General features: G+C 42.3%; 1 protein-coding gene across 1 annotated transcript in view; it reads right to left on the bottom strand.

Moving 5' to 3' along the window:
* Nucleotides 1-2,118: 2,118 nt before the first annotated feature.
* Nucleotides 2,119-20,290, bottom strand: part of SLC16A2 (solute carrier family 16 member 2) — a 117,744-nt gene continuing 99,572 nt past the window's right edge. The window contains exons 3-6 of the mRNA XM_006136177.3: nucleotides 17,777-18,239; nucleotides 16,259-16,402; nucleotides 14,616-14,844; nucleotides 2,119-13,157 (exon numbers count right to left, since the gene is read on the bottom strand). Of these exons, the coding sequence (XP_006136239.2) occupies nucleotides 12,937-13,157; nucleotides 14,616-14,844; nucleotides 16,259-16,402; nucleotides 17,777-18,239 (1,057 nt within the window). The 3' untranslated portion in view covers nucleotides 2,119-12,936. The remainder of the gene's footprint in view (nucleotides 13,158-14,615; nucleotides 14,845-16,258; nucleotides 16,403-17,776; nucleotides 18,240-20,290) is intronic.

Raw genomic sequence — 20,290 nt, 5'->3', positions numbered from 1 at the left:
TATTTATTTTCCTTTCAAGATTAACATCAGGCATCTCACAAATTTAATGTTCTGCTCTTGTTACAACAGCCCCCAACAGCTTCTACTATGTTTAATCTCCCAACCCCCAGGAAAAACTCATTGAATTCTGCAATCTAGTTTGTGGCAGGAGGTAATTCAGACACACTTTCTGACCCCACCCTGCACAACAGTACAAACCCTTGGGAGGCTTTACCATACCTCAAGTTAATGCCAACGGGAAAGAAAAAGAGCACTGTCCCACATCGAGCAAGACAGGACATGTTTACTATGCATTGTTCTTAAACGACAGGAGTGGCTCTTGCAGATAGGCTGTTTGCACTTCCTTAGTTCCTCACACCAATCCAAACCCACAGTGTGTTGCTCCAGCATTTCCACATGGGTCTAACTGCCAACATTAGCTGATTCACCTATAGTTTTGGCTTCTGAAGAGATCCCAGCCCTACTCTGGTTAGACTTGCTGGGTCACTCTGTTGACATTCTGTTTAGCTGTCACAAAATTAAAGCTGAGGAAAGAGGAAATGCTAGTGTGGACACAAAATTATTTACATTGTTCTATTGGTTTTGTCTCTCCAATGCCTTTGAATTTTCCACAGGGCCATGCAAGCAGACTTGTGCAATTGTGCCAGCAGGGGGCACTGGTGGTATGGCATGGACACAGTAGAAGGGAGAAATTCTCCTCTCTTACCCACCTGATCTTCTGTGGAAATGGCAGGGGACACAGAAGTAATGGCCAGATTGCCCAGTTTGATTTTTGCAACAAATTCTCCCTCCTTTTCCCACCGCCTATCACTAAAAAGTGCTCCATTTTTCATCCATGAGTTAGCAGGCAAATCATGAAGCAGAAATTTTAGCCATTAATGCTGCTGCCTACACCCTCTGAGCTCTGCCATGGACTTGGTATGTCACATAGTTATTGACTCTGGCCTAGGTTTGGACAAGAATCCATTCATTAAGTAAGTGCCTGAGTATGCAAGTGCTCAAGGTAAGCATTGGACCCCTTTTCAACATATAGACTGTAATCTCTCTGCAGCTGAACTATTTACTAAACAGGGCTGTTGCCAGGCTTAATTCAGCTAATGGTTTGTAAGATTTGCAGAACTGTGCATAAAAATCACTCTAAATGTACAGTTAAGGGGGTAAATTCTCTGGCCTGTTCCATTCCCTTTGCACCACTCAGCCTGTGAAAAAGGGAGTGAAAGCAGCCCACATCTTCCCTGCACAGGGAGAAGCAATTGATATGCTAAGAGAAGTAGAGTAGGAGTAAAGCTTCAGTTCTGTGCTCTACAGGACAGATACAGAACAAAGAAATAATATGTGCAATCAAGGAAATGCTAGCAATTGATAGAGCAAAACAGATCACAATTGTTGGATCTTTAGCCAGAAATTCAGAAAGGCCAGTACTCAGAACCCCATGAATCCCTCTTTCCCCACCTTCACCCTCTTTTTGGTGTTGGTGGTTGAGATAGTATTTGACAGCTGCAGCATAAAAGCTGCCAAAAGGGGAGCGCAGTCACTGTCTAGTTTAAAGTCAACCTCCAAAAACGTGCTAATGCATCCGATCATCCAGAAAAGTTCTTTAGCAGTTAATGGCTGTTCTATAGCAGTGAAATCACTGTGGTGTTCCATACACATTTTAAAAGCCTAGAAAATATAATTGGGATGGAAAACTTTCCTACGGGATTTTTTTTTAAATTGTAACTCCATTCATTGCCTACCATCTGCCACCTCTTCTGAGTTGGAGTGGGAGCCTTCTCTGCATCTCCTATCATCTTAAGAAGACTTCTTGTTGACTTAGCTTTCCAAAACTGTATTTGAAACACTTTCTCCCTCTCTGCTATTACTATTGAATTTGCCAGTAAAATTATCTCTGCAAAGTGCTCTGTGTTGTTTAGTGTATATAAAAGGGTCTAGAAAATAAAAGCTGGGTAACACTGTGATCTCTGCAGTTCCTTATATTTGAAAATTCCACAATGGAATGCAGACATGTTTTGAGATCACTTTCAGGGGCAGACGCTCACTTGGTTCAGGGACCAATGGAAGGTACAAAAGAGCTATGGGTGCAGATCAGGAGGGCAAGGGAAATACCACGAGGGAAAAAAAAAGTTTTTTGCCTCTTTTAATTCTACACTTCTTTAAAACATTAATAAACATTTACAAAAATGTGCTTTATATCAACAATCAGAAGTTTACATCTGAAAAGGACAGTCATATTTTAACACACTCCCAAATACTTCACTACCAAATACAAAATATAAAACCTTTATCTGGAGGAGACCTCAAACTCTGGCCTTTAGCTTTCCTGATTTTTTTTTTTTAATTTGAATCTTATGATCTTGTAAAGGCCCAATTCTGTCAAATACTAATCACCCACTATATGGCTCTGATTCAACGAAGTACTTAAGTGCTTGTTTTAAGTTAAGCATATGTTTAAAATCCAGACATATAGGCTGCGTCTAGAGTGGCATGATTTAGCGCAAATACTTTTAACGGAAAAGTTCTTCTGTTAAAAGTATTTCTGCAAAAGAGCGTCTAGATTGGCACAGATGCTTTTGCGCAAAAAGTGCTTTTGCGCAAAAGCATCTGTGCCCAGTATAGACGCGCTTTTGTGCAGGAAAGCTCCAATGGCCATTTTAGCCATCGGGCTTTCTTGCGCAAAAAATTAAGGTGCCTGTCTACACTGGCCCTCTTGCGCAAGTATTCTTGTGCAAGAGGGCTTATCCCTGAGCGGGAGCGTCAAAGTATTTGCGCAAGAAGCGCTGAATTCTTACATTAGAACGTCACTGCTCTTGCACAAATTCAAGCGGCCAGTGTAGACAGCTGGCAAGTTTTTGCGCAAAAGCAGGTGCTTTTGCGCAAAATCTTGCCAGTCTAGAAGCACCCATACAGCAAGAGTGCATAGCACTAATTCAGCAACGCAGCTCTGTTTTGGACAGAATCGACTTCAATATTAAGTTAAGCACATACATAAGAGCTCTAATGCACAGTGATGGACTTAAGTACATGCTTAAGTATTTTGCCAAATTGGGGTCTAAGTGCCCTCTGTTTCCATTGACCTGAAGCAATTTAAATGGGTGTTTTGAATGCTCAGTGCGTTACAGATGGCACCCTTCAGATGATGAGCTGGATCCCCCAGAAAGTGAAACTCGGAGGATTTGTAAAGCATCCCTAGGACAAATAAGCATTTTATCCACTCTCCTTTCTGGTGCCGACTGCTGGTCACCACCTTCAAAGCAAGTTTTACCAGCACATTAGCATGAAAAGCTGGCTAAAGCAATTGACTCCAGCCTCCAAACTGCAAAACAGGGATGCTGAAGAGCACATCTCCCATCACCTGGCTGAGGCCTAAAAGACATTCCCATGCACATAATAACCTGAACCACCCTTTAATCGAACAGACTCATCGGATCCCACAGGGAGAGTGCCAGGGGCCATCAGTTATAGATACGGTTATGAAAATCTTCACAATGGGTTCAGAAACCCAGCTTTAACATGACCAGTCTCATCTGTGGGATAACAGTATCAATTCATCCTCTGGTATTCACACCCAGAGGAGCCTTGAAGGTGGCTGGCTTTCTATGCTAATGTTTATTTTTCCTGGATTTCAAGAGAGGAGAAGCAGCACTGGATCATTTCCAAATTGCCCAACATCATCTCCTAAGAAAAATCCCATCTCCTGTGTTGATGAATTCCACTATGTGAAACTCCTTGGTCTGGTGAAATAGGATATGCTGGGAAAGTGCAGTGCAATTTGATTTGATGTGCTCGCAAGCCAAGAAAACAACAAAACCAAATGTGTTTAAACTCCAGAAAGACCAATGGGATCTGCTGGAAAGCAGAAAACCGTTTCAAGAGCAAAAGTTCACACACAGATTGAGGAAAGGCTGGAAATCCTACAAAAAAAGAGAGTTTGGAGTCTTTCTGGGTGTGATCAATGCAAAGCTGTGTATTAAATCCAAGCAGAAATCTTACTCCAGTAAACAATCAGCCAACACAACATTTATTACAAAAACTACATCCCCCCCCAAAAAAAAAACTGTACAAAAAGTTTCATTCCTTACTAAAACAGAATGGTTAACTCTAGAGACTAGCAATACACTTAATGCTTTATATTTGTGATTGTCTTGGTAGTTGGAACTGAAAGTAGCAAAAAGCATAAACTTTGGAAAGTTCATTATAAAATGAATATAGAAAACATAATTCAAAAGCAAATTTTTCACATACTAAAACAATGTCTTTTTTTATATACTCCCCTTGCATTTGGCAAGGACTAGAGCACTGAGCACACTCTATAGGTCCTGCATTTGCAATTAGTAATGCAGATGTTTTGTCTACAGCTACATACCCTTGAAGGGAAAAGCACTTTGATTCAGAAAACTCTTTGTGAGTCAGAGGTAAATGGAGCTGGTGGGCTACTATTAGGTTACTGAATGGTAAACAAAGAGCACAGAGTATCTTTTTAAAAACATTTATTTCACAGATGACTCCATTTCATAAGACTGACTAGAAGGCTGCAAAATCTTCAAAGCAAAGGACAAAGTGTGGTTAGAGTTTGTGTTTCTGCTGTTTGGAGACTCAGAGTACATGTCGGTAACAGTAAAACAATTTCAACATTATTTACAAAAAATTACATGGGTCATGAGGGATTATTTCAATGTCACTAGAACAAAAGGCATTGGGGTACTGTTTTGCAACTCATAATACCATTTGCACAAATGCCACCCAATGAAAAGAGTGGCGTCTGACACCAACTTGGAACAGGTGAGACTCCACAAGGAGAAACACACTGCAGAAGCATGACTGCTGTTTCAAGAACACAAATGCCATCAGGACAGCATGTCAGCGATGCTAATTAATGGGAGGCAAATCCATTAACTCAATAAAAGATGAACCTAACACAGTGATAGGCAACCTAGACAAGGAGGGCCACTCATGTGGCCAAATCTCATCTCAGGGGGCCACAAGATTGTTGTAATCAAGGCAGTCTCCCTGGATAGCGTAGTTTTGCTAACTGTGATTGCATACCTAGAATTTGCAGGGTATGCCGAATGAACCACAGCAGCACTCTTATTGGATACAGAGGGAGCTCACAGCTCTCTGTCAGAGTGCAATCAGTGCGTGCCTCACTTCATGTGCATGTCACTTTAGTAATACCAGTAGGGAAACCAGATAGAAACCAGCAGAATTTGGCAACCCTGTTTATAGGCAACGGTAAACATCTCATAGGCCACACATAGAACCCTAATGGGCCACATGTAGCCTGCAGGTTGCCCACCACTGAGCTAAAAGAATGCTCTGCTCCCAAAGATGTGCTGGGATGTCCATGTACGAAGGTAATTCCTCAAGGCAGGATGCAAACCATGTCACAGGCTCTGGTTGATTAATTAGAGAGGCACTTTCTGATACTCAAAATCTTTTCTCCACTGCATAATGTCACTATAGAGCAGGGCTACTCAAAACGTGACCCGTTTGTTTGCGGCCCACAGTACAGTTTGGGTTTACGTGGGGCTCAACATGCAGCCTGCAGTTGGGATTCTTTGAACATGACCTCCATTGGGAGCATGCTCCACAATGGTGAGGTCTCTCCAGGGGCGGTGAGGATTGAAAGGCGGCAAGCGGAAGGGCTGGCTGGAACAGACGGGTACAGAGTGTCCGCGTTTCTAGCCCTCACAGAGGAGGTGCCAGGGCATTGTGGGAAGTGCTGGCTGCTTAGCCTTGTGGGCAGAGCCTGAGAGGTTCACACTGGCCACATTTGGATCTGGCACCACAGTTTAAGGCTTAATCTTTGTATTCATGCCTGTCACTGGGAAAGAAGCTATTTGCATATATTTGCCTATATATTTGTATGTTTACACAACCACATTTAAGTTGTGGCCCTCAGCATGTGTTGTATCATTGTGGACCCCGGGGCTTCTAAAATTGAGTAGCCCTGCTATAGAGGAATGTTTGCTCTATTATGCACTGGGATAATTTAAGATTGTCCTTTTGGTTTTTTTTTATAAATGAAGTTTCCCTGTAACCCAATTCTGAGTGGGCTTCTCTGGAAATAATGTATGAAACCACCTTATATGGTTTAATTGTCATGGTCTAGTACTGTTCTGTCCTTGGAAGTTTAAAAAGAGAGAGAGAGAGAGAGAGGGAAGGAAGGAAGGAAGGAAGGAAGGAACTTTCTCTTAGCAGGCAGCTGGCCTGTCACAAAATGTCTGTACCTACTGCAGGTGGAATTGTGGTTCCAGGCTCCAAATGTAAATCGATGGTAGAGATCATCCTCGAATAAGGGATTACCAAAGAGTGAATGTGTGCTCTCTGGTCTGTTGGCTCAGGGACTCAGCAACTGGCATTTCTGAAATCAAGTGTTTTTGAGGGAAATGCAAGAGCTCCAGTGAATGAATGCTGATAAGATGGGGGAAAAGACAGGAGGGGCTGATTTGCTTGAGGAATGTCTTCAGCTTTTTAAGCCCATTCATATTTTCCATTTCCAGTTAGACGAGGAAAGTTTACTCTGCCCCAGTGAAAACTAGTGAAGCTAAGAATCAAGTAATGCAATACAAAGTATTAATTTTGGTTCTGAACTGTTCCTAAGTTAGTGTTATGGTTTTGTCCAAGAGAGATTACAGGCCAAAAATGAAGTGCCGAACTCCTAGTTCAGAGGTTTTAGCTTAGCACATGGTTATTCTGAGGCACGTCAGTGGCAACGTTCAGTCTGACCAAGTCAGGCAGAGCGCAGAGCAGCAAGAATCAAACTGCATCCTCGGGGTAAATTTGTCAAACTCCAAGTACACAAGCCACAACATAGGCAGCTTGACAGGTTTGTATAAGATACTGATACGTAAATCAGGCAGCTGTAAGCACCATTATGTACTTGACACTTACCAAGATAGACTGATTGGATCCTTTTCTGCTTTGTTGTTATGATCCAATCTTAGGGTAGGCTAGACTACAAAAGTTTTTCCAGGATACCAGAGGTATCCCAGAAAAACTCTTCTGCGTCCAGGGACGCGTTTGCTCTTCCATTTTTTTTTCCAGAAGAGCAAATCTGCTTTTTCGGTAGCCCCTGTATTCCTCGTTCTATGAGGAATAAGGGGGCTTTCGAAAGAGGTTTTTTCCCTAGACGGGCCAAATGTTGGAAAAGCCTCTTCTGACAAAAAGATTAAAATAAAGCGGCATTGTAGCCATACCCCTCGTGACTCACTTTCACACTCGTAACACCACAGCAGTAACTGAGAGCAGAATTTGACTCCTTCATGAAACAACTGTAGTGTGGATGCTCCACTGCTGCTAATTTCGAAATAACTACTCACCAGAATCATTCAAAATAATTACTCCTCAGTGCTTCCTGGGGCTCTAAGTCGAGGCAGTGTATCCACATTACAGGAGCCTGCCTCAGACTAATTTCGAGGTTTCCCTGTCATGGGGACAGGCTATTTTGAAATAGTTATTTTGGGAGTTATTATTTCAAAATAATTTATTTTGAAATAATTTCCCAGTGTAGACATGCCCAAGGGTAGCCGTGTTAGTCTGTATCTGTTAGTACAGAAGGTGCCACAGGACACCTTGTTGTTTCGGAAATGAGATGGCTCTAAAAACTTCATGAAGGGTTATTGTAGGATGGCGACATTTGTACCCACTGGTTCACACTGAAGATGAAATCCAGCCCAGCACAGAAGGCCTTTGGAAGACTTCATACATTCTAAAGCTCTTATATGAAGTGTCAATGGCTTTTAGTTCCCCCCCCCCCCACACAGATCCTGTAATCCAATGGTTCCCAAACTTTTTGGCATCACACCCCCCTTTTAGATTTTTGAAAAACTCTCATGCCCCCCCTTCCAAATAGCAGCAAAACTGAACAGGGCAGCAAAACTTAATGGGGGGGGAGGCTGGGTTGCCTCACGCCCCCCCCCGGAATTTCGGCACGTCCCCCCAGGGGGGCACGTCCCCCCAATTTGGGAACCCATGCAGTGTAATGGATAGATTTCACCCCCAGGCAGTTTTCAAAAAGCGGCTTATTGAACTGAATTTTTTAATTTGTGCTTTGCGTAAATTAAGCTTCAAAAACATCTGAATGAACATAACACCTCAATATCATTGATGCTGAAATGGTTTCTCTTATGTAGAAACCTTTATTCAAGATTTATCAGTTCTAAAAATAACTGCTTTTTAATTATGGATTTCAGCAAACCAGGACAGACAAGTCACATACAAATGGTAAACCCCCAGATTTTAAAAAGAAAACTTGAGCCTTCCCATTCATGGGCCTGGTTCTATTCTGACATACAGTAATTCAGGCTTATGAAGTGGCCTTCATCTCTTTCTCTCTCTTTGTTGTGACACATGATTCAGCCTCCTCCCCCCACCACTTGATTTTCCCATGGTCTTATCTCTGAAAGAGAAGATAATTTCATTAACTGCAGCCTGAGCACTATCACTTAATACTCAAAGGTCAATACTGCTTTGGTGCTAGAGAGACTTTCACAAGCAAACTCCTCACCCCAAAGGGAACAGGAAATAGATACTTCAAGCTGTCATGGCGATGGCCTCTACTCTCACACTGACATGACCCGATTCACGTATCTGATTCAGACACAAAGTAATTGAATACAAGTATCTACTGATGAGAAAAAATAAACAGGGAGGCACACTTGCTGCCACTCTTGCAGAGTAATGACTGCAGAACAACTGACAGGCCAGGATCAAGTCTTTGCTGTCAGCTGGAGTATGACTTCACCCTGAAAAAGAGGATCCATCAAGTCATACTGCATCCTATAGTTTTTACTGTGGCAAGTCTGACTTCAAACAGGAATTCTGTCCCACTAGGAATTCCAGAACCTGGTAGTACTTCGGAGAAACCACAAAATTAGCTCCCCAGACAATGCCCTGGGGAGAGTAACTTCTTGAAGTGGGTCTGGCCCACGAAAGCTCATCATCTAATAAACCATCTTGTTAGTCTTTAAAGTGCTACATTGTCCTGCATTTTGCTTCAGCTACCCCAGACTAACACAGCTACATTTCTATCACTATTCTTGAAGAAATGAATCATAATGTCATAGTCCTGTTACATTCTAGCACATAAGCACCCCTATGCTTTAAGAGTTTTCAGAAAGTAGATTATCCCCCAGTGGGACACATTTACACATAAGAAGAGCACTGGGGCATTCAACTCTGAGACAATTCTGGATTTATTTGTAATTGGTCGCCTAGGAGTTAGAAAAGTATTACTATTTAGAATTAATCTGCAGAAACAGTGTGTCTTATTGTTTGATATCAGTATGTCTAGTCAATTGCTTATGAACATGCATCTGTTTCAGAACTGGTGTTGAGACAGCACTGCTTGTCTTACTGAGCATCAGTTACAGACTCTTTTTTAAATTAACCCCCTCCTCCCCTTCCACAGAAAAGCCTCCAAATTGAGAATCAGCTAATTTAGAGACATCATGCCCACACACACACACACAAATCACAGGACATAAAGGGAGTTGCAATACAAAGTCCTCTTCACCTCTGCTCCTAAATAGGGAGATTTACAATCAGATTGTGATGCTTTTACTCGCTTGGTAGCACCGCACTCTGTGAAGGGCCCCTTTGACTTCAATGGAATAAAGTATAAAATCCCACTGAGTTTGATGGGACTATTAGTAGAGCAAGGTCATCACAATCTGGCCCATATCAAGGCACTGATACGAAGTACAACCTGTTCAACAAACATTTATCCAGGTGATGTAACTTCCCTTGGCTCTGATATGTGACCAGTCTTGCTGTGTTGCCTGCTTCAGATGCCACAAAATAAGAAATCAGTTTAGCACATTTGTTTCATATGTTAGAATCTGTGAGTTGAATAACAGTAAAAAAGGTCACAGAAAAGCATGCATCTCTTTTGAGGAAAGGGGGCAAAGACACACATCTTGTTTAGGTTAAGTCATAAGTGCTACAAAATACCATTTACTTCTCCAGATATTACAGGGACTGAAATTTCCAAAGGATCAGAACACACGACTTTAGCTTATATAGGCAACACTGGTAAAAGCAAACAGAGCTGTCAGTCCAATGCCAAACTCCCACCAATGCAAACATCAACAGGACTTGTAGGCATGGATTGGGAATAAGTTTATGGCTCAGTTTTCGTCATGGGATTACACATATCTGCATTCACAATAAGAAACAAGAAAGGTTATCATAAGACGTCTATCTGTTAAGTTTTCACTGTTAACATTTTTAATAGTAGCTTTTTATTAAGTCCATAGCTTGTAAAAATGTTTTAGATGTACAATCACTTCATGTGTAGGACTCAATTTATCCATTTTTGGCCAGCAATTTCTCTATCTCTCTACTGAATTACTGTATTGTGGACATAGAAACTTAGAAAAATCATTTTTGCCCCACAGATTTCCTAGGAGATAATCAGGGTTCCCACTGGAGGTAGATCTGCAGGGAACCTCAGTACTCTGGCTTAACAAGCAGCTTACTGGTTTCATAAGCCTGGAGTTGCGAAAGCTCACTTTCTTTCCAGCCACATACTATATTTACCACCCATGCCTGGTGAGAACTTGCTTCTGGCAACACCCGTGCTGAGTTTTACCTTCATTCGATGCTCTGAATTTGCTTCTACCACATTTATTTTTATTGACCTTTCTCTCTGAGATCAAGATGTACTGAAGGCTTTGATTTAATGAACTCGATTCAATGCAATCCGAGTTCTTTATTTCTGCATATTTTCTCTATTTTGCTTTCTCTCTGTTGGCTCATAGGGGGACAGAAGTCACCGAGGCCTTGCAGGTGACTTTGATTTGCAATGATCCAGCTGGATAGCTGACACTACTCTTCCTACATCAAACAGAGAGCAGTTCACAGCACACAAATACTGCATCAGTGGCGTCAAGAGAGAACTCTTCCCTCTCACAATGGAAATCCTTTGGAAATACACCCAGCCAGCTCAACCACTGGCCTCTGCACAATCCTTGCTCCTCCTTAGCTGACCTCTCGTTGTGGCCCACTGCAGGGCTCCTGCATAGACACAGAGTTAAATACTGCAGCAGACTGTTTTTTTATTTTAAAAAAGGAACCATGTGGCTTTTACAAAAAATGTTCAGCCTTTTCCCACAGCTCCTGTAACATTGACACGTTGATTATTGATGAAAATACAGCGCTGGCACATGAGGGTTCATCTGCATGGCTGTGCATTACCCCTCTGCTCACATGGCACATGTTGGGACAGCCCTAGGGGTACATTAGGGAATTCAGAATTCAGAGCAAAAACCAGCCCACATTCTGCAGAGAAGTTAACCAGCTGGAATGGCTCAGGTCAATGCTGACTTGTGTAAACGTCAGGACTCCGCTCCAACTAACTGTTCCTCTTTGGAGGAGTCAATGTTTGTAATTTCATTGCCTTGCAAATTTAGCATTTTAATGATTATAGCATCCTAAGTTAGCCATTGTTTATTCACCTTACAATGGATGGCTTGGACGCCTACTAATTTAAGGACTAGTCGATAAAACACAGATGAATGACAGAGGAACCACTGGATTTCAGAACAGTAACCGTGAAGGAATGGCCATTACTGTTTCCTCTAAGCTGCAGGGCAGCAGAGCTTCACAGGTGATTAATCATCCCCACCCCCTCAGAGGTTCAAGGCTCCTGCATGGAGCTGACTGACATGGCGGGGCTGCTTAATCACCTGTGAAGCTGTGATGCCCCACAGCTTAGAGGGAACACTGCTGGCCATCAGTAGTAGCTGAGCAAAGCCAATTATTATTATTTTTTCTTCCCTTTTCCGTTCTTCTGTTTTCTCTGCCCCCTCTTTTTTCTGCAGTGACCCAATGCCCTAACCATTGGTGGGGGATCAGTGACACACTGAGCCATAGCCAGTGGTGAGAAGCACTTTTCCATTGCAATGAAGCGTTCTCCAAGAAGAGATGGAAAGGTGGGAGTACTGAGACCAGTGAAACTCATATCTGAAGTAGCCAATGCATTAACTTACCTTCACTGTCTACAGCTAATTTGGGTATCAGATTAGATAGCAAGGGGCTGTTCCCCTCTTGATGTACATTAACATGGGACATTGAGGGGAGAGTGGCAGGAATGTGAGTCTGTTGGCAGACCGTGCTACCACGATGAACTGGTAGTCCATAAAAGCATACCAACAGCTTCAGGAATAGATTCTTTGGAGGACAGGGAAACACAGAACACTCTTACAAAAGAGACAAAGGTTACCCCCACTGGAATTCTTTTGCCTTCACATGGGATCCAAAAGCAGGCTAAGAATTTGTGAATTGCCGATTACACAGTGGGGGCATGGAGCGGAATCCCCCTCCAAGGCAACACATTCAAGCATCACTGACAATCCTGCGTGATGGGATGGATCTGAAACTACAATCAAAAGGTTAACATGTTCCACCAGCAGCCTAATCAGCGGTCAACCACTGCTGTGACAAACAGAAAATTGGGGGAGGGGCAAACGGGAGTTGGAGTTCTAGTGAGAATTCTTGTTAGAAAAATGCTGGTGAAAGACACAACTTTCAATTCAAAACATTCTGAAAAATGGCGCCGGTAGCTAATGCTTGGAACTAGAACTTTCTTCGTTATCCATTTGGTGCCACTCATCTGCAGTTTGGGAGGATCCCGCTCAATGTTTCCTGTAAGCTGTGCACTTGTGTGGCCACTCAGAAGAGAGTCATGTGCCATCCAGCTGATTAACAGAATGCCCATAGATAGGTTTTTTGTTTCTATTGGTGGTACACATTTGGTACATGCCTCAGTGCACAGTGCACATACACATTTATTCTACACAAGATTGAAAAGATTAGAGGGAACACTGGCTCCTGCTCCATTTTTAAAAAGGCCCATGCTTAGTCAGGGGAGAAGATGCTGGTGGTGATAACACATATGTGTGTATTGGTGTGTGTATGGCTGAACGGGAAAAGGCTTTATACGTGTGCCTCAGTGGAAGGACAGCCCGGAAGAAGCTCTCCGTTTATGACTGTATCTAAGACCAACATCTTGTCTTTGCCAGAATCCATCTGCTGCTTCTTGAGCATTCTTTGATGGATCAGAGGAACAACAGACAGGACCAGACCCCCAATAATTGGGGGAACTCCAGCAAGGTAAAAGGCAAGGTAGTAATTCCCAAAATAATTATGGAGGTATCCTGAAAAACAGAAAGACATTGAGTATTGCTTCAGTCTGATGGCTAATCTAAGCTTCCTAAATCAAAAGAGGAGACAACTTAGTTTCTCTCCAATTCCAACCTAAATTAGACTTGGAGTGATTTGATTTTAAAGCATAGAATAATATAAATATTTAGTTCCTCAGAATGGAATCTTCCTCACTGGGATTTTAATTTTTATCAGAATGAAATTTTCAATCAAGTCTCAAAATCTCAAATGCTCATTGTTATTTAAATCAGAGTTGAACGCAGAATCTCAGATTCGCCCCCAAAATATAATAAAGGTATTCAATAATCAGACATTTCAGGTGAATTTCCTACAGTCTTGATGGACAAACAAATATGACAAGCAAAGAGCGTAACAACAATCTATAAGTACAATTACTTTGTTCTTAACTTCCTCCCTCTGCAATATTTGGATTGGTGAGGCATGTTTTAGTTATGTTTTTGGTTGGGAAGGAAATGAGCAATTACTGACATTTACCAATTATAAATGAATCCCTCCAACCCCAGTCACAAATCTGCACTTCTATTAGTTCAAAGAGCTCTGGAATGGGCAGGTTTCTGCGATTGATGCATTTACTGCCAGTCTAATTCTAGGGCTGTTGGGAATTTTCCTACATAGGAATTGCATAAATGAAAGATACCTAGTCCTGTGTTTGATAAACTCAGTACAGGATGCTTCTCATGTATGAGCGCTATAAGGCTTATAATTCTGCAGTAGCTTGTGGTTTCTGCCCGACATGAGACGATAATCAGTTTATGTGCAGTAGCCTACGAACTGACAGTGTTCATATTTTTTATTTTATTTTAGCTAGTACAACTCCAGAAGCTCTTCTTGTTCAATGGCCTGCCCTGCAGAAGTCTTAAACACATTCATCAATTTAAGACCTTGCTTAAACATGTGTCCAACTCTTTCTAGGATCAGGACCCAACTATACAATCTTCATGATTGACTTAATGGAAGGCAGGCAAACTCCAACCCTAAATTTTGGTATTAGAGCAGATTACAAGTGTTACATACAAAACTCTAAGTCCAGCTCTCTGCCAGGTTACTGGAAAGTTTACTAACAATGGTCAATTTTGTTATTAATTTGCATTGTTCAAATCTCTCTTGTGCTCAGAAAGTTAGTGATTCAATTGCATTCAAACAAATCATCCTCTGCTATTTTTTTTTCAATTATTCAGCTGCCAGATGTGAAAACCGTTGACAATCCAATAATAGAAAAAAAAAGGATTAATTGTAGATGTATTTCAGCCAAAATCAAAGTGGATACAGAATCCAATAAATGTAAAAAACTGCATCATACAACAGGTGAAGGTGACAACCCTACTCCTCTAACACTGCAACATCCCTCTCCCCTTCAATAATTTAATGCAGAACTTAAGATAGAATTCTAACTAAATCCTGGGGCCCTACCATCTGGTGGTGCTACTGACCTGCTATTGGTGGGCCAGCTGTCATTGGAATGGCCATAAGTCCCAGGAGATAGCCAATGGCTTGAGAAGCTTGCATGGGTCCAACCAGCTCAAAGGCTATGGGGGCCATGATGGTAATAAAGAATCCATCACAAAGTCCGAGAAACAGGCAGACGACAATGACGCCCTCAAACGCTTGGCATTGAGGGATCATCATGCACATGAGGCCCAGAAGCATAAAGGAGGCAACCTGGAGAGGCCAAGTAGAAGCATTACTAAGATAACTGTGACTGATGACAAAATCATGTCTTCCTAATGGAAGTTCAAGAGCTGCAGGGACATCCCCGTGCTCTTTTGTGTGAGCTTGCCTACAGGGGCCTGATCGGGTAAGCGGGCTCTGCACATACACGTTAGATTGGGCCCTGCATGTGAAACAGGTGGAGGAATGCCCCCCTCCCCTCAGTTCGTGCACTGTTCTGCAACACATATAGGCAGAGACAGAAACATAGGGGCTCAGGGCGCTTTTACTGCACAATTTCAGATGCCAAGAAAGTTCAGGTGCCTACAGGGTTCAGTGGCAGCTGAGTGGGGGTTTAATGATTACCATTTGGGCCTGTTTGTGGGATTTAGGCACCTCATTCATTTTGTGACTAGCCCATGCTGCTTCGATGGGCTCAGTTCTGCCCAAGTACAAGTGGGAGCAACACCTTTGAAATCAAGGGAATTGCTCCTCTTAGACCAAGGCCGAATCTGACCCTGAAAGAGGAGAATATACTTTTGTGTATGATCTCTTGTACTCTAGTTATCCCAAAGAACCAGTGAAGTACGGTGAAGGCAAACCTAGCAACAGCTCATAGTCATTTACAGCGCTTATCTACACAGTGTGGAAGTGCACACTACAGAGGTGTGATTTCTAAAGTGTTCTAGTGTGTTGTGCACTAATTGGGTCCATGGAGATCATGCTGACAGTGCTTTTTAAAGAGCAGTAAGGACTCTAAGTGAGCACCAGCAGGATCTCCACAAACCAATTAGCACTCAACACTATAAAAAATCACACCCGTGTAGCACTATAGAAATCACACCCCTGTGGTGCACATTGTCACACTGTGCAGACAAGTCCTTCACTATCAAAACCAGGGTTATTGGGTTTTGTTTTAATTATGAAAAGGAATACAGAACACTAGTGACACCTTCTACTGTCAACCCAATAATGCTATGAGATCCTGTTTTTCCTTGGAGAGCCACTAGATCCAAACTTTGAGAAGGACCTTTGAAGAAGGGCTATCTAATGGATCAACTACTTGATTTCAGCTGTCTGCTCACAAAAATGTAACAAGGAAGGCAGCGTATCTAGTGGTCAGGGCAAGAGACTAGGATTTAGGATTTTCTGAGTTCTAGTCCTAGGTCTGTCAGAGAGGTGCTGCAATATCTTGAGTAAATCATGTAACTTCTCTATGCCTCATCTGACCCTTCTGTAAAATGGATTTAATAATATTTTGCTATCTCTCAAGAGGTTGGGAGGTTTAATTGTTTGTAAATCACTCTGAGATCACTGATGAAAGGTGTTATGTCCAGAGTACTGATATTTGTAAAGACAAATCATCCCATGGTAGTAAAACTGTCACTCTTAGCATGCACTTCTGTGAGGAACAGGCACAGCATACCTGCAAGAAAATCTTTTTCAATCCAGGAATGCAGTCTCCAATCCGGCCAGAAACCAACCGTCCGAGCCCCGACGTGGCTCCAAGACAAACCAAGAGAACCCATTCCTTTTTGTTTTCCTTAAACTCCTCCTCCACATACTTTACCTAGTGTGGAAAATAAGGACATTATTCTCTATAACCTTATTCATTGTACACACCAAAAATGGACTGTCTGGGACAGTCGTTCATTAAAACAGGAATTTCTAAGAGGAATATCTATTTTTAGGTACTAATTATAATCATGTATAGAATTCCCCTCAGGGGACTAATTGGTGTTAGAGAACGACTGTAGAACGCTGAACCATACATAATGGCAGCCCTTACGTAACGCAGTACCACCACTGCCCACCTCAACAGTAATGTTCAGTAACTGCACAGACCTATTTTCCTCACCACTTGTTATGGCATCAGTTCCACAAAGGCCCCAGCATGATCCTAAGTTATGAATTACATGGTGGCTCTTACATGTCCTAGAATGGTTGTCTGCTTGAGCCAGATGTGTCAGTTTGATAATAACCTATTTTTATAAACTGCAGCAAGTGCTCTAACCTCAGCAGTGAAGGGGTTAAGTGAAGGCAGCCTCACACCTCCCGTGGCCCTGGCAATTATCCTGCCTGCCATGACTTACTATACAGATGAATTCCATGGGGAAGCTCAGCCAATCAGAATGTTCCATTAGTGAAACACTCCAAAGCTGGTTCCTTCCTCTTGCTTTTTCTGTTCATCGAAAAGCTTCTGCATCACATTCTACCCTCTCGTCATCAACATGCTCTGCAGCTCCATCAGTTCCTGTTTCCTTCTCATCCTGTGTCCTCCTTCACCTCTCACCTCCCTGCTCTTTCAGCCCCTCAGTTCTCAGCATGGCCAATCCCTCCCATGTTTGAACAATCATGCCACTTCTCATATGTTCTCCCACTCCTCTAAATCCCTCCACATAACCCATTTCTTCTACAAAGTCTTCCTGTGCTGACCTTCTCACCCTTAAAGCCTCCCCCTAGATTCCCAGGCCTGAGCTCCTGTTCCATTTTAAGTCATCTATTGGAGTTCCCTAAAGTCAGGCGAAAGCTCTCTGTAGCAGGGATCAGGAACCATCAGCGGCTTTGTGAAGCACTATAAGCAATGATGGCACTTTAATTAATGGGACTTTTTATCTGGAAACATGCTTGGGGGTGATTGTTCACACTTCATGGGGTTAACAAGCCATCCATCTGAGTTGTGGATTGTACCACCACCTTAGAATCTCTAGGAAGAAGCCATATCCTTAGGCTCAGCCCTCACTCCCTTGCATCTCCCACACATTTTGGTGATGCACCTTCCTGCTAAGAAAAAGCTAGAGAAAAAGCTCCTGCTGGAGCCCATCAAAAGCATTCAGAGCATAGCCAAGATATGAGGAAGAGACCAGCTACAAAAAGAGAGCGATACAAGTCATTCTCCCCTCCCCGCATGCGGTCACCTCTATCTCCCCTAGAACGTTCTCACCAGATGCACGTAAGGTACAAAGTATCCCAGGACGGCTGTAGCAATGCCAAAAGCCCAAATTCGGTATGTCTTTCTCTGGAAAACCCTCATGTTGAAATATTTCCGCATCTGAGACCAGCACTGCTGTTTCATGCTCCGACTGCCCAGTTTGTCTTGTCTATCATGGTGAGAGTCACAAGAAGGCGGCAAGATGGGCCGGAAAGTCAGAGACAAGAGAATCTGGATGAACATGAAGGCGCTGAGGACTTGGAAAGTGTGAGCTAGCCCAATGGTGCTCCCGATTGTTTTCAAAAAGAAGGGAAGGGACATTGAGAAGAGGCAGCTCCCTCCAGCCACGATGCCATTCGCCAAGCCTAGACGGCGTTTGAAGTAGTGGCCGAGGATAACCAGGGAGGGCTGGAAAGCAAAGGAACTGCCACATCCAAAGAGGATTCCATAGGTGAAATAGCGGACTTCAAGGGACCTATTGGAGGGAAAAAACAACAACAATAAAAAAGACACCCTGGTTAAAACCGCAAAGGATAAAACTGTGTATTGCTTATATTCCAACAGAGTAAAATTAGTCTCCATTCAAGATCACGACTCATTTTGTGCTGGGCGTAATACAGATACATGGGAACAGAGCTGCCATGAAGAGTTTATAATCCAGATAGACAAAGCAAAGTTTATCTCCGTTTTACCGCCAGCCCATTATATCTCATGGGAAATGAAGTCTGGCTTTGAGGGAGAATGGTTCCGTGAAGCAACTGAATTACAACTCCCTCGAGGCACTGTGGCAGCATATCTGAATTGGAATATCATGGTTTTCAGGCATCTGTTTTTTATATTTAAAAAAAATATTTTGTGTGTGAAAAGTAGAAACTTTGCAAAAAAATTTCAGTTTTCCATAAAGAAAATCCAGTTTCAATTGAAAATTTTCAACCAGCCCCATTTTAAAAATAGGAGGCCCTGACCTTGCGTGGTTAAATAATTTCTGGCACTTGCTTCAAGAACAGAATATGAGCACTACTGCTCAAATACCAGTTTGGTAATTACGTTTTGCTTCTCTAAAATCCCCTGGTAATTTCAACTGAATATTGTTTTCTTCAGTTCTGTCCTGAAGTTTTATTTTGTGCTATTAAACAGCTGCTTGTAACCCTCTCCAGAGGTGGCTACACATTAGTAGAGAATGAAATGACTGCTCAACAGACTGTGTGTCACTTCCTTTGAGATATTCTGGGATGAACGTTTATTACATTTTTTAAAACTTCAATTGCTAGTGATAAAGCAGGTGAGGTGACTCCTGCGCAGAAGAAAAGCGAACAACAGGAAATGAGAAAATGTTTACAAAAATATCATGAATTCCATTACAAGTCAGTCTCCTCAGCTACGGCAGCGGAATGTGGACTGTTATACTGTACTAACTTACCCAAAGACAAACCACCCACCGTTCACAAAAACCAAACAAGCTCCTCCAAAACCAAACCGCATCAGAGAAACCTCAGGAGAAATAGGGTGCACTGATGACCAAGAATTTCATAGCTGTTCCATAACCTTTCACACAACTGTTTCAGGGAAAAGCTCTGACAAAACACATAAATACTGCTGCAGTCTGAGACTGAGCCATTTAAAGTGGAATACAGACATTAGAAGAATATCTGGTTTCCCTATCACTCTTATAACCCAAAATTATCCATTGCTGGCAGTCTTAGCGAAGATAAAATGGTTTCCAGCTCTGGAGCAAGCTGTGTGTTTGGAAGGAATGGAGACGTAAAAACCACAGATTCTGCACAGGTATTAAAATATCCCGTGGAATGATTTGTAAGAGCAGGGGCTTGTCTCGGGATCCTTGTCCAGGACTTTCCTTTCCAACTCCTTGCAGTAAGCTGGCTTTTATCTTCCTCAGAAGTGGTTGCATTTTAGTGATGGTGTATATTTTACCAGCTTCGTATTTACAATAACCTCTCTCTAGTGATTGCCCCAGGCTCCCAACTGAAAGTGTTCTTCTTTAGCTCATGTGGTTGAGGATTGGAATTTTGGTGCCAAAGACTATTTCTATTCCTGCAGAGAAGAGTCTGGCTCTGCAGGTGGTTCTTGGAAGGTACAGTGTGTGCTTCTGGGGTCCTTTGGGATGGAAGGCACTAATGGAAAAATGATATTACCAAGAGGATACACCAATGACAACATATGACACTTGCATTCACCCTGTGTCAGAAACCTGCCTAATGACCCAATAAGAAAACATTTTAGAAAGAAAAGCAGCAGCCACAGAAAGCAAGAGAGAATCCCATTTCTTGACAAAAAAATTGGAAGCACTAAAGAAAATACTCTGCAGTTACCATAGCAACAGTAAAAAAAAATCCTCTAAAATAAAACCCGTCAACCATGATATAATCGCTCACTGGATTATTAATATTTATGATGAAAGGGAACATTAAGAGCATAAAGCAAAAATTCCATTTCTAAAGCACACAAGTAGAGGAGAAAACACTGGTGATGAAAGACTTTGATGCAGACATTGCATGAATATTTCAC

The sequence above is a fragment of the Pelodiscus sinensis genome, chromosome 13, assembly GCF_049634645.1.
Source record: "Pelodiscus sinensis isolate JC-2024 chromosome 13, ASM4963464v1, whole genome shotgun sequence".
Lineage (NCBI taxonomy): Eukaryota > Metazoa > Chordata > Testudines > Trionychidae > Pelodiscus > Pelodiscus sinensis.
The sequence above is the reverse complement of the archived record's forward strand: the minus strand, read 5'-3'. Positions and strand labels throughout refer to the sequence as shown.